At 38.7% G+C, this 26,909-nt stretch overlaps 1 protein-coding gene across 3 annotated transcripts in view; it reads right to left on the reverse strand.

Annotated features, from left to right (window-relative positions):
• The window catches only part of GALNT7 (polypeptide N-acetylgalactosaminyltransferase 7), a 107,552-nt gene that overhangs the window by 16,746 nt on the left and 63,897 nt on the right, over positions 1-26,909 (reverse strand). For 2 of the 3 annotated variants that reach the window (XM_030563586.1, XM_030563588.1), the window contains exons 3-7: positions 20,237-20,403; positions 8,199-8,329; positions 7,836-7,915; positions 4,771-4,953; positions 1,619-1,736 (exon numbers count right to left, since the gene is read on the reverse strand). In XM_030563586.1, the coding sequence (XP_030419446.1) occupies positions 1,619-1,736; positions 4,771-4,953; positions 7,836-7,915; positions 8,199-8,329; positions 20,237-20,403 (679 nt within the window). Of the gene's footprint in view, positions 1-1,618; positions 1,737-4,770; positions 4,954-5,112; positions 5,296-7,835; positions 7,916-8,198; positions 8,330-20,236; positions 20,404-26,909 lie in introns of all 3 variants that reach the window. The other variant, XM_030563587.1, reaches the window with a different exon arrangement.

Genomic DNA, 26,909 nt, shown 5'->3' on the forward strand with positions numbered 1-26,909 from the left:
AAGAAGATTGGGGGCCTGCCACATAGGCGTGGGGTTCCGATCCCGGAAACAGCACAGTGAAGTCGCATCTGCGCAGTGTGGCTCTGCATGCTGGAAGATGGTGCTCATCAAGGGAACTGTGAATCAGGGGCTGGGGAGCCACTGACCTCCCACCCCGGCTGCAGTGACAGAGTGGGACAAGCCCCCAACCCCCCTCCCTGGCTGGAGTGGCAGAGCAGGGCAAGCTCCCAACCCCACTCCCTGGCAGGAGCTTGAAGACTGGATAAAAATATCTGATGGTCCAGAAGCAGCCTGTGGGCCACAGTTTGCCCACCCTTGATCTAGACCATTCCTGACGGTGTCTTTTAATGGGGTTTGTTGACATCCTGAAGAGATCAAGCCTCCAGTTAATAGAAACCCATTTACCCATCAACATTACTGCTGTAACACTAAAACCAAAAAAAGAGGTGAAGAACACCAAAAGTGAAAAAGTAACGCTGAAACAACACCACACACCACTTTAGGGTCATCCATTAAATTTAAGAAAAAAGAAAGTTTAAATGTAGTCTAAATAATGCTGCTTTTAAATGTTTATAATTAAAGATGGGCCTGAACTATCACATGTGATCTGAACCCATTAAAACACTGGGGATGTTCCAAATCACATCTAATTCCAGATTAGGACTGCATGATTTGGGACCATCTATTCATAACAGATAGTAAAATATTACGAATAATACTTTCTTCACTATGGGGATCTTATTATCCTACTGGTTTTCTTTCAGCATTTTGTTTAAATGTTTACTAAAGAGGTTTTCTTCACAAATGTTGATATTACATAATACTTTTATATTTGTAAGCTTGAACACAACATCAGTTAAAGCGGCTTTCAGTTCTTCTGAAGAGTTGTGTTCAAGTTCTGGTTTTGTCCAGAAGTTAAACTAGTTTAAATGTTCATTACAGGACTATGGAATGACCTCCATCGTCATTTCAAAAATCACTACACAGAACATTGGTTACTTTCTAGACACAAAACTAGTCCTTGCTCAAGCAAGACCCAGGATTGGAAAAAGAAAGATAGATGTTGCAAATGAGGACTGAGGCTCATTAGGAGAGATCTGATTGCAACACCTGATTACAAATGTGCTCTGTTACTTTACTAAAACATAGCCCAAAATTTAAGGGTCATTGTTCAAGGATGTTCGATAGAAATTCTGTCTAAAACATTTGTTCCTGTTTTTGGGGACACAGCTCTTTGTTCTGCTCGTATCTGTGTCCTTTAGAGTCTAAAGGGGCATAAGAAACTAATTCTTATGATCTTAATGTCTTGCTAGATGGAAGAGCATGCATGTGTCTAGCAATCAAAACAAAATTCTGTGCCCTGGTTTTGCTGGTGATGAGTCACGTCACTGGGATTTTTCCATTTTTATAGTCCTTGTTTTGGGAAGCCTATTTTATTGTCCATAATTCTGAAGAACCACAGTGTCATTTTTCACCCAGAAGTGTGATAGGGAAGGGGGAAAAGTATCACCAGGTTAGTTTTCTTGACAGCATTCTTTAAAGTCACATCCATCTATGTTAGTATTTCTAGAACTAAGTTAATTTTTCATTTTAAAAGGCAGATCAATTTTGCTGTTACCTTGTAAGAAATTTCAAAGTTTTCACCACCCCAGATTTGAAGACCTGGGTCATAGAGACCCAGTTCAAAGAAGAAATCACGTTCAATGGCAAATAATCCACCAGCCATTGCAGGGGACCTAAGAGAAAGAACAAACAAAGTAATTCCTTTCACCAACAGAACGTGACTCCTCTGGGGAAAAAAAAAAAGTTACTCTTAATATAAGAAGCAATTTCTTGTTAATGCGTGAAAAAGATTAGACTGATGGCAATACATTTAGAAATTACTTGGCTTTATTATTGGTTCATTACAAGCTTTCAATGATTCTCTGAATTTGATACTTGTGTTAGTTTTAAAGAAGTCACTTATTCTGAATTACATAGAGCATTGGCCCACACTTTTCAGCCAATCTGCATCTGAAGTTACATGCCACTTATTGCCATGACAAGAACCATTGTGGAGACAAACAGAAAAGGTCTATTCATTTCGTGATGCATATGAGAGCATGTAAAGTGGACAAGACTCTACAGTACACAAATTGTGTTCTGAGAAGCTGCCACCTTGAAATCTCACTGTGCAACATTCTACTTATACAGGTTTAATCCATACTTAAAAAAATATTTTTATTAATGTGAAACCAGTGGGAGGGCCAGGCATGGAGGATAAATCATTTAGAATTCTTCTCAATAAAATTTTTTTAGATGGGCAGTGTACAGGCTTCAAAGCTAGGTTTTGTTTAATAGAACAGTTTTGTAAAACCTATATGCCAAAATTTTGATAACATTAAAAACGATTAAATGAAAAGATGTTCTAGTTTTGATTTAAGAATTTGACTGCAATGATTGCAAACAAAATTCTTTACCAATGTGCTAGGCACATGAAAGTGAAACTAGCTAGTCTATTTTCATTGGACTTGTACTGTATCGTCCACCTTGGGATCAAAAAGCACTACAGAAAAATTAATGAATTAAGCCTTATCCAACTCCTGTGAGGTAGGCAATTATTAAAAACAAACAAAACCCAACCCCACCAGATAAGGAAACCGGGCTATAGAGTGTCCTGGTCACCAAGATGATCTGTGGCAGAGAACAGGAACAGAACCAAAGTCTCCAGCCCAACCTTGCTGAGCTAAGTAAAATACAAACAAGTAAACTAGTAACATAAAATGTGAATAGATTTTAAAAATCTGCTTTGTTTCATGGTGGTGTCATTAGTAACATTAAGGACTCCTTTCATATATTGAATTTTGAACTTGATGATTTCCCTTTTAAATATTAATGGCTATATATTCCTGTCCTGCACAGAAATGCATGGAAGGGAACCATTTAAACTAAGTTGTAGAGTTAGCACATATTCTCTGAGCAACCCAGAAGAGTGGCAGGTGTGCAGAGAGGAAGGCCAACAAAAATCAATCAACACTGTGGATCTATCACTGTAAAAATCTCTGATCAGATGTATGGTGGGCTCTTTCTGCATGTTCCCCTTGACTACACTATTTAATGAAGTTGTTTTTGACATTCCCTTATTCCACATAGTTGTATTACATGGATCCTTTTCAGAGTCCAAAAAGCTGCATAATTCAGGGATGTGGAACATCATATGGAAAAAGCAAATATGCAGGAAGAACAAGCACCCCGAAACTAAAGGAGAGCACAAGCCTGAAACGTTCAATTTTCAATCTTGGCCTCTGACAAGAACAATGTAAAATCCACACAAGCTCAGCAGTTTATTTTACAAGGTCTGAGGTGGTGAGCACTAAGATTTCTGAGGATCTTTCCACATTACAAAATGTTTAAGAACTATTTTATTCTGCCTAGACTACTATTTTCAGCAAAATGATTAGCTAAATTTTAATTGTTTTAATATTACTGCAGTAAAACGTGTGTATAGCTTGGGCATAACGGGATATGGTCCTTTTTCAGAAAAAGAGCTAACGGTCAATAATTCAACTATTATAGCTGTCACCTAAACCATTTTTTAAAAATTTTGATTCTCAGAACTGTTCTGAAAACAGTTTATAACGTTGTGGACAAAGAATGTGATAGCAACCTTTGAAACAGCTTAACACTAAGTAGTTTAGTGCTGATAAAATTCCAATGTGGACAGCCTTCTTCTCTACGACAGGATATTGTCTATATTACATAAACTACTGAATAGACCAAAGCTTCATAATTTCCTTGAACATGTTTTGCCATTTTTGCAAAGAAGAATCACAGGGTGAGGGCTAAGTGAAGCATAACATCAGCTCCTGCAATTTGTTTAAACCACAAATAAAAAGTGATATGAAACACTATTTTTTAAATATGTGAAAGTGCTTTCAAGTAAAAAGTAATTGGTTACAAGATTATAGTAGTATAAGGGAAAATACAGAGCAGAACCACAGCCTCCCAAGTCCCAAAAAAAGTCCAGTAGCACTAATGTTTAAGCAAAAATTTGCATGTATTTTTGATAGAAAAGAAAACGTTCCATTCACAAAGCAAAAGAAATAGAATGGAATACATGAAATTCATTAAAGCCCTCCACCAAGACAGACTGGAATTCTTTTTAGTTAAGTACATTACAGAGAGCAAACTTAGAGCTAGTGGGTTATCTTCCTAAGATTTCAAAGTAGTGCACTTGTATTGGTCAGATGGGACTTTCCATAAAGCAAGTGAGAATGATCTGACACGAAAAAGAGGGCTAATATTGCTCTTGATACACTTGCATTGATCTATTAACAAGGAATTGTACACATGCATCCATGAGAGAAAACAGCCTGAACATTTTATGTATTATGAATTCTTTTGAACATCTGTAGCATGCTTATTATGGAACAGTTAAGTAAGCAATTTTTATTGTTCCCAAAACCATACCTGAAAAGAGCCCCCATTAATAGTTCCATGAATTTTGCTTGAAAACCAAATAAGAACATGTTTTTCCAAATGAAAATTATTATTCTGAAATACATCCTATATTTTGCTTGAAGCGTTAAGTACATAACAACAGAAATAGAGAGGCACAAGAAGTTAGTGAAGCTACATTAGCAGCGTTTGACCAAAATAATTAGTAATAGTAAGATACTTTTTCTTTTGGACAAAGTATCTTCAGTTGTTAGAGTATTAAAAATATGTGCAAGTATTTAGTAGATCAGTATCTCCTTCAGAAGAGAAATGGGTAAGTGATTTAGTGATTACCGATACGGCTCAGTTTGTGTCTTTCTCATTTCCTTCTCTCGCTTGGTCAAAGGCACCCTCTTCCATAGCATACTCCAATCCCATGCACCTCTAGCAAACCCATCTTCGTCACCACCCCCTTGGGGTATAATAGTGTAAGTGTTGCCATCTACGACATCTATGAGCGGCACAGTGCATGTGGTTCTGCAGGGTCGTGGATGGTGGCAGTGAGGATGAGGTTAGGTACAAGGAGCCACATGTCACATTTACACGGATCGTAGTTCATGGGAAAAGAGGGGGAAAAATGAGATGATTTAGATATGCATTCAAAACAATTCACAGAATAAAAACAGCACTCTTTACCGATAAGGCTCAGTTTTATGCTTTCTTTTGGCCTTTTCCTTGTGGCTTAACGGAATTCGTTTCCACAGCAAACTCCAGTCCCAGGCCCCTCTGGCAAAACCATCTTCATCCCCACCTTGCTGCGGCTCAATGGAATAATCATTCCCATCTATGTAATCTATTAGAGGCACAGTACATGTAGTTCTGAAACATTTTGGAAGGGGAAGAAGAGAGCAAAATATAATTTAAGAAAGATATGCTGTCTAATCTAATACATCTACCATTTTATTTTTTATTGAAATGTAACTTAAATGAAAGGTCAAATGTAAATATGTATCATCTCAAAAATTTAAAGCTCCATTCTAATGGAAGAAAAAAATATGTACTTTAACAGTCCACATGTCGATGCCAGAGCATCAAATTACACAATCCAATGGTCAGAAGTTAAAGCTAGCCAAATTCAGACAGGAAAGAAGGCATTAATTACTCTCACTGTTAAAAATTTACCACTGGAACAATTTACCAAGGGTCATGGTGGATTCTCCATTGCTGGCGATTTTTAAATAAATTGTTGTTTTTTCTAAAATATATGGTCTAAGAATTATTTTGGGAAAGTTTTCTGGCCTGTGCTATACAGGAGTTCATACTACATGATCACAATGGTCTCTTCTGGGCTTGGAATCTATGAAATGCATAGTGAAAGCAGACAAGTCAACATTTCTGTCATAACACACCAATCTTAACACTGGCCTTCTGATAAAATATTGCCTGGGGCAATGAGGGGGAAAAAATGGGAGACCTGAGAGGGTTAAAGGAAAGGGAAAGTGCAGATCTCACGATTTTATAATCTTTCCATAATTGCTGCTATTTATGTGGGATCTCAGTGGGTAAAAAAACAAAGTTTTAGCTCTTCCTGTTGCAAATGGAGCCTTTCACTATTCAAGTCTGTACAGTATACTGTTGTCCTATAAAGCCATTCTTTTGGGGTAAAAACAAACCAAACTTTGCTGCTGTTGGATCAGGCATTTCTTAGCACTGGTTTTAAACACAATGGCCAAACAGTCCATCAGAAGATTCTACATTTGCTTTTTACAAATACACTGTTTGCTGCGATCCATCAGACACAATATGTAATGAAGATAAACATTCTCTTGTTTTTTTCCCAGTGTTTTCATAATAGGCTCTGCTGATGCACTGACTGAATTGAAAGTGCAAGTTTTTCCTTAACACTTTCATTTTAGAGGCAAATGCTATATACAATGAGAAAATCAAAACAAGGGGAAATGACATCATAATCTTTACCTCCAAACAGGAGGCCAGAAAAGTAGCTCTTTCATCTAACTCTTTGCAAATTTCCATTTCAGGGCTTTGTACAATCGAGTAGCAACTATCAGCACCCCTCAATACTGTGGCCTTCAGCACCACTCTCTCTCCCTAAGTTTTGTCTTTGAAAATGTTTCTTCAATGTTCTCCACAATCTGCCTCCCCCAGGTAAAGGGATTGAACAGGAGCAAGAGAAGTGCCCCTATCCCAAACAACTGAAGCACCTGGAGACCTGGCCTATCACCAATGCAGTGGCCTTGCAGGACTTGTTTCCTGGCACTTTTTAAGCCTCTGACATACTTGTAGTTAAGACTCTTGTGGTACAATAGGCTGAGGGATTCAACAGCTTTAAAATAAAGATATGCCACACTTCCATACTCCTCCTTCAACTACTGAATAAGCCAAGGGTCAGCAACCTTTCAGAAGTGGTGTGCCGAGTCTTCATTTATTCACTTTAATTTAAGGTTTCATGTGCCAATAATATTTTTTAACCTTTTTAGAAGGTCTCTTTCTATAAGTCTAAAATATATAACTCAACTATGGTTGTATGTAAAGTAAATAAGGTATCAGAATGTTTAAGCAACTTCATTTAAAATTAAATTAAAATGCAGAGCCCCCTGGACTGGTGGCCAGGACCCAGGCAGTGTGAGTGGCACTGAAAATCAGCTCGCGTGCCGCCTTCGGCATCCATGCCATAGGTTGCCTACCCCTGGAATAAGCCAACTAAAGCTAAAACAACAGCAAAGAGCAACTGCAGCAGCCAGGTGGTTCAAAGGATCGGAGGCAGGTTGGGTCCATGCCCTCTTTATAGGCTCAAATGGAGTTTCGTGGACATAGTTGCTTGTGGTTCCAACATTAACTACTAGCACGTCTGGGCATGCAGATAAGGCACACACATCCCAAAGGCAAGGATTTGTTTGAAACAATTCTCTAACTTTAGAATTAAGAGAAACAAATACTTTTTTGTAGTACTACCATAATTATTGCAATCCTAAGATCACAGAGGCTTTAGTAGTCTGAAAATTTCCACTAAATCAAAGTTGAGGTCCTTCTCTCTCCCCAATTCCTACCTCCATTTAAAATATAATATTTCTGATTAATAATAATCTTGTTTAAGCAGGCTGCTCATTCACCTAGTAAGACATTTTCACAACAGGGGGCCTAGATAAAGTCATTGAAACAGACTGGATTGTCCTTAAATGTAATCCACATTTGAGTACCTTCATTAAAATAAACTAATTAGAGATTTATTTGCATGACTGTCACTTGTTACATGACCATATCTTCCACTCTGGGAGACGATACAATAGTTGTAATGTGAACAACACACTAAGTATGGTTTAAAACATGAAGATTGTTACTGTAACTATTTTTTCTTCTTAGGAGGCTTTCTGAGTTATAGAAAAACAGGATAGCGTTACCTGTCCTTAGATATAGGAGCTACAAGTGGTGCATACCAGTTAACTGCCACCTCACAATGGGCATCAAGGTAAATCAAAACCTTTAAAAACAAAAACAAAAAAAGGCAGGGAGATATAATATCATTTGAGATTTCTGTATACAAATCACACATTGATTGAATTATCATGTCTTAAATTTTGACACAAATATATACAAGTTTTTTTATTACACTATGGTGTAATACCTCACTATAGTGAGGTTTTAAGAATTTAAACCATTCTTATTTCAACAATGTTCATAATAAAATAACCATTTTAAGATTTGTTAAAAATATTTTAATGTAAAGAAAATACAAATGATTTTATTTATCAAACATTTTCTACCTGTCCAAGTTTAGCCTTCTGAGCTCCAATGCTTCTAGCTTGAATTAAACCTTCTCTCCTCTCATTTCGAAAAACCTTTACAAGGCCATTCCACTGCTTAATGTACTCGTCTAGTCTCTCTTTTAAATGCGCTATCAAATAATAATAAAAAAGAATTTTTTCCATGTTATAACAATTAGCATTACACTTTTAATGCAAACTAAATATAACTGACCAGATTTACTAAAGAAACATAGATGTTCAGAACTAAAAATTTCTCAAATACAACACTGCCTGATCTTTTATTGATAAAGTGCTCATAAGTGTGATGAAAGCTTGATTTGAAGTTCTCTGATTTCATAGCAAGAATTCTAGCTTTAATACAGAAAAAGTTAATAGCTGCACTATACTAAGGGATTGCAAAAGTAGATTCTGAACTACCTTTCAGCAAAGACCATAGTCAATGACACTTCACTAACATGCCTCATGATTTTGACTTGATATCAAATTATTTCGGGAAATTTGCATGATGTCTTTGTTAAGTTATCTGTTTTTGTCACCTAAAACTGCTGGGAACTTGAGGCAAAGTTCTGCCAGACCTGGATCCCTCTATCCCTTTCAACCCCCGCATCTCTGGGGTCAGTCAATGCTTCCCATCCATCTCCTCAATGAGTATGTCCTTATAGTGGCAGCTGTATTCACTAGAAGGAGAGACAAGGTAGGTGAGGTAATTTCCTTTATTGGATCAATTACTATTAGTGGAAGGTACAAGCTCTTGAGCTCTTCTTCAGGTCTGGGGAAGAAAGCAGAGCTAAATACAAGTTGGGACAGATTGTTAAGTAGAAGGGATAACATGTTGGAGGCGCTCACTTGAAATGAAGTGGTGTTAAGATTGTTATGCATAAAGGGTTTGAAATGGGCAATTAAGGGTAGCAGATAGCGTGTGTATTACAAATTGTTGTGATGAGCCATAAAACCAGCATGCCTGTAAAGTCTATGGACTTTGGTGTCTAGCAGAGTTACGAATTTAAGTTCTCAGGCTCGTCTTTTGAAGGTGTTGGCAGGTTTCCCTTTAGGGCAAGTACTGAAATATCAAAAATGGAGTGATCACTTTGTGAAAAGTGTTCATCCGCGGGTGATATGGTGTGGCAACATTTGGTACCACTTTGAGTTGGTGTGTCCTGGTCTGTGAGGAGCTTGCTTCTGATGATGAGCTTGGTGAGGCTGGGAGTTATTTGGACGCCAGAAGAAGAGGTTTGGGAAAAATTTCTTTCAGGATGAGGTCTCAATCAAATATGGGTTGTAATTGTTTGATGATACCTTGTATGGGTTCCAGTGTGGGGTGGTAGATGACAACTAGGAGAGTGCAGTCAGTAGGGAGGCCACTCATCTGGTACTAAACCGGAATGTCCTCTTTTTGAGAGGTTTGTCCCTGATATGGACCTGGGACAAAACCAGACATGTCTGGTTTGGTCCAGTATCGGATGGGGGATACCACTCCACCCTTCCGCACTTAAAAATAGCGTCCCCTGTGCAGCGTGACTTCATACGCGCCATGCCGAGAGTGACAGAGCAGGGTGCTTTAAAAAATGGCTCCCACTGTGCAGGGTGACCTCACATGAATGGTGTGTATGAGGTAATAATGCCAGTGGGGGTGCACCCAGGCTGTTCCTGGAAGTACTGGAATTTACAGTATTCCAGGAATATGTGAGTAGCCATGTAAGTGGTCAGTGGGTTTCCTTTTTCCTGTATTGAAGCAGGTTCTCCCAGGGCATTTGGATGGCTCTTTTCATGAAGCAATTCCAGGGAAATCTGCACACTTTGAAAAAGCAAACTTGGGAACTTATATTCATAATTCTGCTAGAACAAAAAGCCATGGATTACAGGGACATTGTTGTAATGAGCCATACAACTAATCTGCAATATACCACACTGCCTGCTATTCTTAATTGCCCACTTCAAATCCTTTATGCATAACAATGTAACCTCCAATTGCCCATTTCAAGTGACTGTCTCCAACATGTTACCTCTTTTACTTAACAATCTGTCTCAACAGCTCTATGAAACTCAAAAGATTGTACCTTCCACTGACGGAAGTTGATCCAATAAAAGAAATTATCTCATTTACATTGTCTCTCTCATATTCTGGGACCAACAGAGCTACAGCAACACCTCAATAAACAGAGCAGCTGAAGGACGATGACTGAGGGGCATGGACTGTGGTCCATCACCTGACGATCATATCACAAAGTAATACACAAAATGATAAAGATGGAGAATCACTGATATTAGGCAGAAAAACTCTGAGGCAGAGAGAAAGTTTCAGGGAGGATGGTAGGAGACAGGCTGGACCATACTTAAAGGGCTCAGTTACATATTTAGCAAAAATCAATCAATCGATTCAGGTATAAATATATTCTGATGTGGAAATCACATCCCAGTTATGGAAAAAGTGCTTCATTCTTGCAGAACAACTATGCACAAATGATTCAACTCAGAAAAGTCTGAACATGCACCAGAACAGGTATGTCTTGTCTCCATGAAGCTGCATTGATTTAAATAAAGGTGTTAATTTAAGATTTCCTTAAGCCAGTGCAAATCCCATTGTGGACTCCTATTTTGATTTAAGACTAACATATTTCAATTTAGCGTAAGTCAATTAAGAACAAGTTTAACCTACACCAAAATAACCCACTTAAACCAAAATAGGGGTCCACACACTAGTTTTCACCAGTTTATTTGAACCAGTACAAGTTTATATATAGAAAAGGCTTAAATTTTAGTCTCAAATTATTACAATTTTACCTCACCATTGACAAAACTACTAATAAGATGCCAACTTCAAAATATAAACTAATGAGCTTGTGCGTTACTCATTGAAATAAAAATGGATTTTTAAAAACCAAAAGACATCCAAATTTATTTCAGGAATCGTGCACCAAAAACCAGGAATTTTTGTTGAACCTGCTTTCTTCCAAAGCCACCTGAATACCAAATACTATTTAACCCTCCATTAAAAAAAAACAAACACAAAACAAAATAAAAAAATATGATTGTCAAAATCAGTAGGGACAAAATCTGATCTACCCTCTTCTCCCTTCCTTTACATATGTCGCAGGTTTGAAAACAATTATTTGAGGGTTACAAATATTTCACATATACCTAAAGACTAAGTTAGAAAAAGGACAATTATTTATATACGTCTTATGCATTATATAGAGGATACATGATAGATGCAGGATAGACATTTTACAAAATGGATTTAGTGTGGATTCATAACTACAAGAAAGTTATGAAGTCATCCCACACAAATGTCAATAAAAGCTTTACACAACACCATTACTTATATGCCTCATACATTACAAGAAGACTCAGCTGTCTGTAAAGCATTCCTGATTATTAAAAATTGAATATATTTCTAACACTTTCTGCCTAAAAAGGCAGGTGCTTTAGTTATTATAAAATTCACCTATGCAGGGCTCAGGCAGAAGTGGGCAAACATTTTGGCCTGAGGGTCACAGCTGGGTGGGGAAATTGTATGCAGGGCTGGGGCAGGGGGTTGAGGTGCAGGAGGGTGTATGGGGTGTGTGGAGGGGTGCGGTCTGCAGGAAGGGGCTCAGGAGGGGTGCGGGGTGCTGCAGGGGCTCAGGGCAGGGGCTGGGGTACAGGAGGGGTGTGCCAGGGGGCTCAGGGCAGGGAGTTGGGGTGCAGAAAGGGTTCGGGTTCCGGCTCGGTGCCACTTACCTGGAGTGGCTCCGGGGTGGCAGCAACGTGCACCAGGGCCAGGGCAGGCTCCCTGCCTGCCTGCTTGCCCTGGCCCTTCTCCCAGAAGTGGCCAGCACCACATCCCTGCGGCCCCGGGGGGGGGGACGGGACGGGACAAAGGGCTCTGCGTGCTGCCCTCGCCTGTGGGTACCTCCCCTGAAGCTCTTATTGGCCGGTTCCCAGTTCCTGCAGAGACATGGTGCTGTCCGCACTTGGGGCGGCAGGCCGGATACAAAGCCCTGAAGGGCTGGATCCATCCCGCGGGCTGTAGTTTACCTACCCTTGGCTCAGAGGGAATTATAAAAATCTCTAAAACTGATTATGGAATATTTTTCAATGGTAAGTATTTCAGAATTTTGAAGTCTATTATCTAAGGCCCTTCCAGGCCTAGGAAGTGAGTGCCTGTTCCCATTGGGAAGCTGTGGATTTCCCACTTCCCAACATTATACAGTTCCAAGGTCTAGCCTTGCAGGGATGTGAGACAACAGAATATAAAGCCCTGATATTTTATGTTTAGAAAATCCACCACTGGCCCAGTGCTGAATTTTGTGATATATTTTGTTTCTTAAAAAATATATATATTAATTTAAAAACAAACAAATCTTTCCTTTCAAACCACCTTTTATATTATATATATATATATATATATATATATATATATATATATAAACAAATCTTTCCTTTCAAACCACCTTTTATATTATATATATATATATATATATATATATATATATATATATATATAAAAGGTGGTTTGAAAGGAAAGATTTGTTTGTTTTTAAATTAATTTTAAATTAAGGGTGTAATTCCTGCTATTTAAAAAAAAAAAAAAACACCTTAGAAATATCAAGAATGGTTAGTCTGGTTTCTCTCGATTTTGCTGAAGAACCTCCTATATGTTTCTAAATAGTGAGTGCTATCAATTAATGTGATTAAATATTCCTGTGCCTCTCAACTGTTCAGATTTTACTTCTTTAGTTCCCAAGTTATCATAGGTCTTACCTACACCAGCCATTGTTGTGAGCACTCTCACGGTGATGCTATCAGTGATGCAGGTCTACTGGGGCCATCAATAGGAGTATAAGCATAGATACAGCAACAACATTAAGTGAGGTTTGTACCACTGTTTCATCTATATATGCTCTGAGCAGGGTTAGACAATATATTGATAAAAACAGTGGTATATGCTAGCTCTCCCTCTGCTGCTACCTCCTGTGGAGCTGCACCAGTGGCAGTAAAACAAGATTTAATAAAATAAAATAAAATAAAATAAAATAAAATAAAATAAAAATGGTCAGTGTAGACAAAGCCTATGATAACTTGAGAACTAGTGAAAAGCTGAGATCAGGAGCCCTTAGCTGATGTAAATCAGCATAACTCCTTTGGATTCAAACAGAATTGTGCCAATTTATACCAGATGAGGATCTGATCCCTTTTCTTTACGAAGGACATTAAGACTTCGGTTCAGCAAGGTATTTAAGCATTAGCCTAACTTTAACCACAAGTGGTCCCACTAACTTCAATGGAACGTCATAGCATTTTGCTGAGTCGAGGTCTAAATGCAAAAAACGTTAACGCAACATTAAAGTGTACAGTTAAAACAGAAGGATTCAGGAAATATAAAAAGTAAGGTACCTGCAGCAATATAAAGATGAGCTATACCCTCCTTATGTCTGATATTTGGCAAAATAAGAATATATATTAAAAGCTACACCTACACGAAACAAAAGGAAAGGAAATATTCTATATGCGCGCACAATGTGGCCAACTTGACATTGATATAGAAACTTTTGCATTCTTTAATTTTTGGATTTTAAACATCCTAGTAATGCACACTTTTCCATTTAAGATATCAGAATTGTGATGATTTTACTAACTTGGCACTGAATTCCTGTCATTGCTATTCTCCTGTGCTTCTGACAAAACAAGTTAACAACGAAACCCACTCTGGAAATTCTCTGTAACCAAATATTGTGCACAGTAGAGAGTGGAGGGAGAGAGAGAAATGTGCTGTTTATTATAAAATATTGTTTTGAAAATATGAAAGATGCATAAACAATGCCATTTCTTTCTAGTAACTAGAAGAGAATATTATTATTAATGAATACAAAAAAAGATATGCTAATAGATGCCCTTAATAACCTTTTAGCATTTTGAATCTGGCATTTAGGAGCACTGCCAACAGCAAAAACATCACCTTAACCTCAAGCTACTCAATCTGCTCTCATGTGGGGAATCAGAGCTCCATTCTTCACTACTAAGATGGCAGTGCAGCTAAGCACCTGAGCTGAGGCTCAAGCTTTTCAGGCAACATTGTCTGGTAGTTGCATTTAACCAGTTCCAGACACAGAAAAGGAGAAAATGCAAAATTAATTTTGATTTAACTGAACCTGTGAAAACTATATTACTGTATGCACATGCACACTAACAATGATAGCATGTGTGAAGCATGCAGCTAAGGATGGCAGAGTTGTACATATACCTGACAGCTTTGTAAGCACACTTCACAAAATGTTCATGTGCTAGGACTAGGGCCTCTCAGAAGCCTTGGCTTCACTACATGATGTATAATAGCTCCATGCACCTTGTAAGGAGCCCCATTCTGCCAGCCTGAAAGCAGGAGATTCCCAGCTTCTAAGGTTCACAGAGATGGGCCGCATAAGATGCTTGGGATATGGCACTCTGCTAGTTTCTAGCCAAATGGTGTCAGATTATGTTTTGGTTGGTTGATTTCCTCCCACCCATAAAAAACATAGGAAATGCCATACAAAAACTAACTATGTTAAAGTTGCATGCTTAAAAACACTGAAGAGAGTTAGGAAATATAATACCACCAAGTTCTATACAATGCTTTTCATCTGTAAACCTCAAAGTGCTTCACAAAATAAATAATATTGCCACCTCCTTTTTACAAATAGGGCAAATGAGGCAGAGAGAGATGAAGTGACTTGCTCAAGATCACCCAGCAGACCAGTGGCAGAGATGGGAATAGAACACAGATCATCTGAGTTCCAATCCAGCACACTATCCACTAGGATACATATTATATATGTAACAATCAGAGACTATAATTAAGAGTCTATATATTTTATATGACAATACTAATTGCATAGTTATGCTGTTTCTCAGGTAATAAAATTCACATTTTTCATTATAATCTTAGATACACATATACCAGAGGTGGCCAAACTTTCTGACCCTCCAAGCCACATACAACAATCTTCAGAAGTTGAAGAGCTGGGTGCACCTGCTCGTGCTCGGGGCTTTAGCCCTGTAGGAAGCACCTTACGGGACTTGGAGCTTCAGCCCTGTTCCTGATGAAACCCTGAGCCCCAGTATGCATGCGCCACAGGACTAAAGCCCTAAGACCCCTCTCTCCACTGGGCAGAAGCCCCTACCCCACCACCTTGCTGCAAGGCAGAGGTCTCAAGCTCCCCCCTCACCCAGTCTAGCAGACTAGGGGGATGGGAGGACTCCGCGAGCCTGTGAACCACAATTTGGCACCCCAACATATACTATTATATCCTGTAGTACAGGGGTTGACAACCTTTCAGAAGTGGTGTGCCGAGTCTTCATTTATTCACTCTAACTTAAGGTTTTGCATGCCAGAAATATGTTTTTAAAAGGTCTCGCTCTATAAGTCTATATTATATAACGAAACTATTGTTGTATGTAAAGTAAACAAGGTTTTCAAAATGTTTAAGAAGCTTAATTTAAAATTAAATTAAAATGCAGATATCAGTTCAGTGCAGTGGTTCTTAACCTGGGGTGCACACACCCCCTAGAGGTGCGAGACGCCCTTTGGGGGGTGCAAGACATGAGATTTGTTTAGAAGATAAACCAATGAAAACACAAATTAAGCACAGACACATAAGTACAACTACTTTGTTTCATCAAACCAATGTATTTATTAACATGATACATTTTTTAACGATTACTGTAATATACAAACCAAGTTTTTAATCTAATTGTAGTGTAATTTTTGATAAGGGGGGCGAGAACATATTCTGAGAACTCCAGACTGTCAGTGCGCTGAGCGGGGCCAGGTGTAGTGTATTAAATTGCTCCTCACAGGAATGTGCTACTTATGGTGTACTACTTAGGGCTGCCAGTCCTGATGCTCTGAGCGGCATGATAAGGGGAAAGGGAACAGGGGTGGCTGGATAAGTGTGGGAGTCCTGGGGGGCCTGGATAGGGGTCGGGGCAGTCAGGGGACAGTGGGGATTGGATGGGGGGGTCAGGGGACAAGGGCTAAGTCATATTTACAAATATGAACAGTCCTATTAATTCAGATTGGTAAAAGTTTGTTGGTATTTAAATAGGCTATCTAATTTTACAGTGATGTTAGCTTTTAACTGGGTCAGCAAGTCCTTGAATTGCACATGAACATAGCTGTGATGCCAGCTAAAAAGTCTAGTATATGGCTGCTGACTAAAGTATTTAAAAAAAAATCTCTCTTAGAGAAATATTTACATATAATACAAAAGTCTAAACCAGCTCCTCAGATGGTATGATTCCATTAGGAGTCAATAGGAATATAGTGGACCATTCTTTGACAGCACTACTGGTCTAATGGATGCAGGGAAACAGTACTTGTGAAACATCCTGATTTTAGTAAGGCTTCTGACACAGGTCTACATGGCATTCTTGTAAGCAAACTAGGGAAATGTGATTCAGATGAAATTACCATAAAACTGGATGCACAACTGGTTGAAAGACTATACTCCAACAATAGCTATCAATTATTCGCCGTTAAACTGGGAAGGCATATCTAGTGGAGTCCCATAGGGGGTCAAGTCCTGAGTCCAGTACTATTCCGGTCCTTAAATTTTCCTACCTCATAGGGATGTTGTGAAAATTAATGTTTATTTATCATTTTAATAATGCTTTACATGCAAAAAGTCTAACCTGCTTTTAATACAATCATTTCAGCTTTAAAATTAAAAATTCTAGGATTCATTCTTTATCAATATACCCCTGTGACATGGGGACAGGCAGAGGACAAGTATACTGTGTGCCAGACTGTTTAACAATACAAAAGGAGAACCACTTCAGTGCTGGATCCCCACACAGCCAGATGCCCTCCATATCTCCAAATTAAACTATTCAAAGGGAAAAAGGAGTGTAGGGAGAAGCATATCCCAGATTCCAGGAGCAGCTCAGACTCACCTACGATCAGCCATGCCTTGTCCTTGCTATATACCAATCCAAGGACAGACAGCATAGAAATGCTGTTGCATCAAGATTTGGTAATACTAGATTTGCATAGGAACTGCCATACTAAAAGCAGACCAAAGGTAATCTTCACACTCTCAGCTACCCATACCAGATGTTTCAGAGGAGCATGCAAAGATGCCACAATAATAATGTATACAACAACTTGCCTATAGAGGAAACTTCTTTCTAATCTCAGGTTTATGCACCTTATAAATGTTTATCTTATCTAACTTTTCTGTCTGAGTACTTATTTTGCCCCTCATCACTGTAGCATCTCAAAGCTGTCCCCCACATCCCCGTATTTCTGGATTTAGCTGCATGATAACCCCATGAGGTAGAGAAGTATTGTTATCTCCATTTTCAGATGAGGAACTGAGGCACAACGAGATTAACAATTTGCCTGAAGTCAGAACGGAAAAGGTACCGTAACTGAGCCTGGTACGCCTGAATCCAAGTCCAGTGCCATAACCAAAGATTATCCTTGCTGCAGAAGCAAATATTTTTTTATTCACACAAATGTCTAATCTCTTTCTGACCCTAACTAGGAATTCTGTCTCAACAACATCTTGTGGCAGTGAGTCTTTCAGATTAATTATGCATAGTATAAAACAAAGTATTTTCTTTGATTAGTTTTAAATTTAAAACAGACATCGGACTGACCCTCTCTCTCTATCATTCATTATCTTATTTACATGTACATTAACATGCCACCTCTTGCTATTCTCTTCTCAAATCAGCTTCCCTTTATATTGCCAATGAGCACTAGACCTGCAGATTTCAATATTAGGAAAACAGTCAGAGAGAGCGAGAGAGAGAGTGTTTTATAATGCAATTATATATTTAAAATCATACATATGTACACATGGCATTAAACATTCCCATCTTGGTTCACATCTGAGGAAAGGAAGAACAGGGATGATGAGCACAGGCAGGAAAGACTATAAACATCTGGAAGTTTTGATGACATGCAGCTGGAGCCCATATGCTACCATGAAATAAAGAAAATATTTCATGTAAAAATGTGTGGGTAAAATTGGAAGAAAAACTATGAAATATAAGCAATGATAAATGCAATACTGCAAAGAATCCTGTGGCACCTTATAGACTAACAGACGTTTTGGAGCATGAGCTTTCGTGGGTGAATACCCACTTCCTCAGATGCATGTAATGGAAATATCCAGGAGCAGGTATATATATGTGTGCTAGCAAGCAAGCTAGAGATAACGAGGTCAGTTCAATCAGGGAGGATGAGGCCCTGTTCTAGCAGTTGAGGTGTGAAAACCAAGAGCGGAGAAACTGGTTCTGTAATTGGCAAGCCATTCACAGTCTTTGTTCAATCCTGAGCTGATGGTGTCAAATTTGCAGATGAACTGAAGCTCAGCAGTTTCTCTTTGAAGTCTGGTCCTGAAGTTTTTTTGCTGCAGGATGGCCACCTTAAGGTCTGCTATAGTGTGGCCAGGGAGGTTGAAGTGCTCTCCTACAGGTTTTTGTATATTGCCATTCCTAATGTCTGATTTGTGTCCATTTATCCTTTTCCGTAGAGACTGTCCAGTCTGGCCGATGTACATAGCAGAAGGGCATTGCTGGCATATGATGGCGTATATTACATTGGTGGATGTGCAGGTGAATGAACCAGTGTGGCCAATCCTTGCCCACAGACAACCTGCCAACCTGAAACATTCTCACCAGTAACTGCACACCACACCATAATAACTCTAGCTCAGGAACCAATCCATGCAACAAACCTCGATGCCAACTCTGCCCACATATCTACACCAGCGACACCATCACAGGACCTAACCAGATCAGCCACACCATCACTGGTTCATTCACCTGCACATCCACCAATGTAATATACGCCATCATATGCCAGCAATGCCCTTCTGCTATGTACATCGGCCAAACTGGACAGTCTCTACGGAAAAGGATAAATGGACACAAATCAGACATTAGGAATGGCAATATACAAAAACCTGTAGGAGAGCACTTCAACCTCCCTGCCCACACTATAGCAGACCTTAAGGTGGCCATCCTGCAGCAAAAAAACTTCCGGACCAGACTTCAAAGAGAAACTGCTGAGCTTCAGTTCATCTGCAAATTTGACACCATCAGCTCAGGATTGAACAAAGACTGTGAATGGCTTGCCAATTACAGAACCAGTTTCTCTTCTCTTGGTTTTCACACCTCAACTGCTAGAACAGGGCCTCATCCTCCCTGATTGAACTGACCTCGTTATCTCTAGCTTGCTTGCTAGCACACATATATATACCTGCTCCTGGATATTTCCATTACATGCATCTGAGGAAGTGGGTATTCACCCATGAAAGCTCATGCTCCAAAACGTCTGTTAGTCTATAAGGTGCCACAGGATTCTTTGCTGCTTTTACAGATCCAGACTAACACGACTACCCTCTGATAAATGCAATATTGTGTTTTAAAGAATCATGGGTGGCTCCAAAAAACATTAAGACAGTGAAAAAAATAATATGGTTTACTGAACAGTTTTAGTCAAATTTCAACTATAGTCAGAATTAAGATAGGATTCCCTTGTGAGGGTAAGATGAAAGACACTTCTTACGTCAAATTTAGCAGTAACTCTTCAGTTAAAAGAAGAGAAGCAGTGAAAATACGAAGTTAGATAAGTACTTTGCTCATGGTCACTGGTTTGGCAGTTACTGATAGGGCATAGTGCTGGGTGCTGTTTCAATTTATCTCTAACCAGATTATCCTTTTAAAAATTCCTAATGACAAAATGTGCTAATTAACCGAGACATCCATACTAATGTGCTAACCAAACTGTGGGGAAAACCTGCCACTTATTCTATGCATAGAACAGAAATGTATGCATATAGACCAGTGTTTTCTTTTCACTACTGTCCATGGAGATGTAGCTTGTGTTTTACTGAAAGACGAAAATGACCATATAAATACCATTTTGTTTTTCTTGCACAGTTAAATACAATCCATATTGTATAAATAATAAAATAATAATAAATCCACGAAGCTAATTTTTAAAGTTATTTTAATACTCCCCCGCCCCTTTTCTACAGATTCAGTGTTAATAGCCTGTGTATTACCTTTGTTACTGAAATCATCAATCATCACAATTTCTGCCAAGTATTTCCTTGGTGTCCTTTTTATTACACTGTGAACTGTCCTCATGAGTGTGGACCATCCTTCATTATGGAAGACAATGACAACACTGGAGGTGAGCAGGTTCTCATCATAATGCCAATACTTGCACCTGCAAAAGATTTTATTTTGTTACTGTAAATTTGCCAGCGTCTCTCTTAATGTGTGTGAATGAAGTTTTACTTAATGTCTCTGCTTCACATTACAGATAAATAGCATTATCAAAAATAAAATACAGCATTACTATTTCATAAATTCATAGGATTTTAAGGTCAGGAGAGACCATTACGTGTCTGACCTCCTGCATTATACATTTATATTACTGATTTATAAAAAGCAGCAACCAGTTTGTAATGTTCCTGTAAACCACACTGTTACAAGTAAAAAGAATAGTTTATTAAATGTTTCCATTTGTGTCACATATTTAGGATACAAAACCTGCAAAATCTTGTAAGTTACTACTATAAACATTAGGTGGACTGTTTCTCACTGTGTCCCAAAGCCCTGGTTTATCAGTCCTTTCATATCTAAACACATTTTTAAGCACACAGATATTAAGTGATAGATGTGCAGAAGCTGCACACATATGCTCATTTGCCACTGATGCATATAAAACTTAATGTGCTATATAAAATCTGACAGAAAAGCATAGCTGCTTATGGAGAAGATTTTATCTTTACAAATTTTATTAATTGGTAAATCACTGATGCATAAACTTTCAGCTATGATGAATGAAGGCAAGAAGTGCCTTGACATCCATCCTCCCCCGCCCCCCTCCCCATAACAGTAAAAGCATTGTATCCAATCTACTGAGGATATATCTTTTTGCAAAATTCTGTGTAGATATACAATTTTTTAAAACAGATAAGTCAACAACGAAGCTCAGACTGCTGACAACAAATTTCAGCCACAGCCCAACTTCAAAGGCTTCCTATTAAAAAATTTATCAAACAAGAGACCAAACAAGAACTGCACACAAAATCCAAACAGCCTAAAAACGAACAGTATGAAATTTCACACTGATAGACCATCTACATTTAGGGGGGAAAAACCCCAAGAGCTGGTGGCCACTTTAGAACGTAAACTATCTACGATATTGCTACCAGGCATCACCATAATAAAAAAGTAATATTCAAAATTCTGAGCTGAGTAACCTTTAAATGGCTGCCATTCCCTCATACATGAACAGAAATTCAGCTAGGACAGTGGTTCTCAAACTTTTGTACTGGTGACCCCTTTCACATAGCAAGCCTCCAAGTGCGACCACCCCCCCCTTATAAATTAAAAACACTTTTATATTTAACACCATTATAAATGCTGGATGCAAAGTGGAGTTTGGGGCGGAGGCTGACAGCTCACAGCCCCCATATAATAACCTCATGACCCCCTGAGGGTCCTGACCCCCAGTTTGAGAACCCCTGAGCTAGGACCACAGGAGGTGGCACATCAATAACAGTATATCCAACTGGTAGTCCATACTTCTGACATAGGTCACACAAGATGGTGCAAAGTGCAAGGAGCCCCCTAGCAGACAACTTTGGAATACCCTCTTCAGAGAAAATTTTTAATTCCCAGTAAGTCCTTGTGACCTGAAGCATGCGGGTTTATATCCAATTTAATGTAATGATGGATGTTCTCATTATCCATATAAAAGGTTTAAATATTTTTAAAATACTACTAAGTTTTTGGGCTCTAACATCGTGTGGCAATGAGTTCCAGATGAGGGATGCTGTGTAAAAGTATTTTCTTTTATCAGTTTGAAACGTGTTACCTTTTAACTTCATGAATGTTCCCTTTATCTTCAACGGTTAAAAAAGGAAAACAGGATTTACTACAACTTTGCCCTTTATTATTTTTAATGCTTTATGTCCCCTTACCAAACTAAACATTTCCAATCTTTTCAGACTGTCCATGTCTCTAAAACCCTTCTATTAGATCGAGGTAGGCAACCTATGGAACGGGTGCCGAAGGCAGCACGCAAGCTGATTTTCAGTGGCACTCACACTGCCTGGATCCTGGCCACCGGTTCAGGGGGCTCTGCATTTTAATTTAATTTTAAATGAAGCTTCTTAAACATTTTAAAAACCCTATTTAGTTTACATATGACAACAGTTTAGTTATATATTATAGACATATAGAAAGAGGCCTTATAAAAATCTTAAAATGTATTACTGACACGCGAAACCTTAAAGTAGAGTGAATAAATGAAGACTTGGCACACCACTTCTGAAAGGTTGCTGACCCCTGTACTAGATCATATGAGATAAAGGGTGATGCAGTACATCAAAGTGCACTACAGAACTTTTAGTGCATGGTAACAGGATCCAAAGCAGCCAGTCAGTGTGCTACAGAGTCACACCCTGGCTTGCTATGCACTAAATCATTGTGCAGACAAGTCATTAGAAACCAGCAATGTGTTTAAGTAGTTCAAAATATTCCTTCCAATACATATTATGTCACATTTCTCAGTAGTGAATTTCATTTGCTATTGTGCTGCCCATTTACCTAATTGCATTAGATCCCTCTGAATTTGCTTAGTCACCTTACTTGTGACCAACCTAGGCAAGTTGTGTCAGCTTCAAATTTTATCACCTTACTGCTCACTCCCTGTAAGAATCTGCAGGATTGTAATTTGGGACAATGGAGGTTCTGGGCTGATGCTTCCGCATCCCTATTGGAAATATAGGCTGGGTTTCCACTGAGGGACTGCATAAGGCTAGACACTGCAGAAAGTACTGCTCAGGAGTGCCTGAGTGGTGACCCCCCTCCCCCCGCCTACTGATTGGCTCATGCTGGTATATAAAGCAGGAAGCCATCGTGGTGAGCTGTGTGAGCAACATAAAACACCTGCTTGCTTCTGCTCCAGACCTTGCCTTGTTGTGGACCCTAGACTCTGGCTTCTGAGCCTGGTTTGTCCCTGACAGCTACTTGCCTGCTGTTTGTAACCTGATGCCTGATCCTGACTCTCCAGTATCCTGACCTGGCTCAAACCCGAGTGTGCTACTTGTCTCCCATCTGCAACTTGGTGCCTGACCCTTACTTCCAGCTCAACTCCAACCCCACTATTTGTCTCCTGACTGCAACTGGGTAATTAACCAGTACACACAGGCCACCCACAGCCTGGCCCTGGCACTCCTTTTCCATAGAATCATAGAGTTAGAAGGGACCGCAAGTGTCATCTGGTCTAACCCTCTGCAAAGATGCAGTATTTGTTGGGTCTAAGCCATCCAAGACAGATGGCTATCCAGCCTCCTTTTCAAAACCTCCGTGAAGGAGCTTCCACAACCTACCTGATGGTATCCATACGATCAGTCCTACTACAGAAAATTGGAGGAACCTACTGTTAAGTTAATTTTCAACATGGCAATAGGTTAACTGTTAACTACAGGAATGTCTATAGAACAGGAGAGATTCTGATCTTGTTTTCCAGCATTATCTAACTTGTGTTTATTAGGTGTTAAAGAAAAACAAAGAAAGACAGAGCAAGCTCACACCTTATTCCTCATTTTTATATTTCCCTATATACTGTATCAGCAGTTATCTGTAAAGAATCCTGCATCTGACTGATAAACAGAACAATTATGTTCATCATGCCATTGGATGTTTCAAAAACAAAATTTAGAAAGCAAGCAGACATGCAAATAGTTGGAGTGTTGTGGATGACTACAGACATTTGTACAAAAGGAGGGAAGAGTTTTGCTCTTTTAAGAAGGAGATGTGATTCAGTGCTATTCTATATATCATCAAAGCAAAGCTGAAATCTGGTGGACATAAATTAGTCTCACATTCCAGAAACCAGTTTAGAATGTGACTGCAAAATCTATTAAGATTGTCCCTAATGAGGCCTCTACTCTCAAATGAGTTTGAAATACCACTTCTGAAATCAGAAGAGCTCTTTAAAAATATGGATTAGAGACTGTATATTTTGTATCTTGCTATTTTATAGCTGGAGATAGAAAGAATAAAAGACAATCACTTCTGACTATCAGCTAAGGACATGCAAGTATCTGTGGACAGATTTTCAATTAATCATACATTCAGACACTGGTTTTTCACCCAAAGTCTGTGTCACAAAAATTTTGTCTGATTTCAAATAGGAGTAACTCCAGTCTGAAGCAGAAACCTTTTCTGGTATTCCTCCACTATGATACGAGTTGTTGGCAATATAGGTACTATACTGTGTGCAGACTACACGCTTAGCTATTGTGTCCTTTTAAAGTTATTTATTAGAGGAAAGTTTTTCCACTACGTATTTACTCAAGGCAGGTTATGTATTTGAACTGTGTTCTGGTTTTAAATATGCATTTATCTGGATCAAGTTTGGAGTTTTAGTTACACTTATTTGGAAGTATTTCTACCACCCCATTATCATGCACTCTAATATATCATGTTCTAAGACAGAAAGGCAGCTGAAATCCATTCAAAAATTCAATTTAAAGGTCATGGAAAATATCTGTATGTTTGCCTTATGACAGAAGGAGGTATCTGATCTAGATTGTATTGCCAACTTTTGTCTTTACGAAGTTTAAGCACCGTTATCACATAACTTGTGTTCTTCAAATAGGGAAAGACATTGATAATTAATAAGATATAGAGATTGCATCCTGATCCCAAAAAAGCCACATAAATCACCCAAAAAATGGGAGTGACAGCCTTGTTTTAAAGCTAAAAAACAAATGTTCTGCTTGTTCCTTTGTTCCTGATGGTACAATTTTCAAGAGGAAAAAAAATCTAATAGTAAATCATGTTCTGTTCCTGTAATAGCTTTAAAAAATTCTTAAAAATCGGATTACAAAAGCCGACCATCATGAAACATCTGTGAGCAATTTAACAGCATGCTGTGCTCTAGTATATAACAGACCTATCCCATTGACATAAAACCAAGGAAGGCCTAGACTTTTTTTATTATACAAATCCAACCTAATCCCTGCAGATCTAACAGTCAGTAGACATTACACTTGTAGGTTGAAAGTCGTTTCTGGATAAATGTGCTATTTGTAAGCTATAACACTACAGCATCTATATGCCTAGTAAGAGCTTACTCCTAGCCATTTCCAGAGACCTGATCTAATTTCTTGGACAGTCAGTGTGGTGACTCATCACCAACAAGTCTGTGAATGGCACTCAGAGTTTACAATAATTGATGCATTCAGTCTGCTCTCAGAATTCTGCACTTGCCAATTGCAGTTTGAAACAATGTGTGCGTCTAATGGCTTCAAACGTATGCTATGAATCGTCAACGTGAGCTATAATGTGCTAATTTTTCTGAGAAGCGTTAAATTAAACAATTTCAAATAGTTTTAAGTGCCAAATGATTCTCCCTCCTACTTTCTCTCCCAACACTTGATAAATCCTTTTCCTGGCTGCATTTAGGTGGAACAGTGGTGACATCCAGTGGTAGACTAAATAAATACCAGGTACAAATTAATTCCAAGAAACAGCACTGAGTAAGTTTTCCCTATAGTTTAAACTGATTTTACATAATTTCACATTGAACTTAAAAATTATGACTGGCCAGACTAAAAATAAAATAATAGATTAGAATTTATTTTTATACAGCACCTTTCACACCTCAGGTATAAAGTTAACACAGACAAATACAGGAAGATCAGGCACAGCAGTTCCAATTTAAATTTGTCATCAAATTACACATATCCCACCTGTCCCCACAGGAAAGGCAATCCTTTTAGGGTGGGGGATGGGAGGGGAAGGGACAAGGTAAAGAAAGATTGATCATATTTGTTTTGTGAAGGATAAAAGACATTTTAACCCACTGATACCACAGTGAAACTAACATGCAGCTAGTCAGTTTCTCTTTAGGTTTTCTTCACTAGTCTACCCCGAACATTTTGTCTAAAAGCAGAACAAGTAGAATCTTCCACTACTGTGGGTGATCTATGTGAAATGAATTGATGATCTCAGTTTCTGGCAGCAGGTCTTCACATCAGACAACAATGGGTACTGCTGAGTGACCATCCTTAATACAAAAATTGAATGATTGTGGAAATAGATTTCAGAGTGGTAGCTGTGTTAGTCTGTTTCAGCAAAAACATGAGGACTCCTTGTGGCATCTTAGAGACTAACAAATTTACTTACTTGTCTACTGTATTTTCCACTCCATGCATCTGATGAAGTGAGTTTTAGCACACAAAAGCTTATGCCCAAGGACTCCTCGTTGTTTTTTATGGAAATAGAGTTAGTTTCTCACTCTGGTAGGTGTACGCACGCATTTCCCCTCCAGAAAACAGGCATTATCCTGACAACATGGAAAAATGCATATTCCGGATGAAGTACAGTATCTGTCCTGTGAATGCACGGCTATCGAGATGGCAACTTAATACTACCATAAATTCATAAAAATAATAAAGTTAGTATTCAGAAATGCATACCCACCACAATAGCTATTGTCCCTTCTGATGACTGCAGCTAAAAATAATCATTACAGACTTCCACAATATGTAACATTCATGGAACCTCTACAACAATCTGAGGATTAGAACATATCATTTGAGTTAGTGCTCAAATCACTGCTCAGAAACTACAACTCACAAAGCAGTAGGGGAAAAAAATACAGTGTAGGAAACAACCCTGAAGCAACAAAGAGACAAAACTAGATAA

This window comes from Gopherus evgoodei, chromosome 5 (assembly GCF_007399415.2).
Source record: "Gopherus evgoodei ecotype Sinaloan lineage chromosome 5, rGopEvg1_v1.p, whole genome shotgun sequence".
Lineage (NCBI taxonomy): Eukaryota > Metazoa > Chordata > Testudines > Testudinidae > Gopherus > Gopherus evgoodei.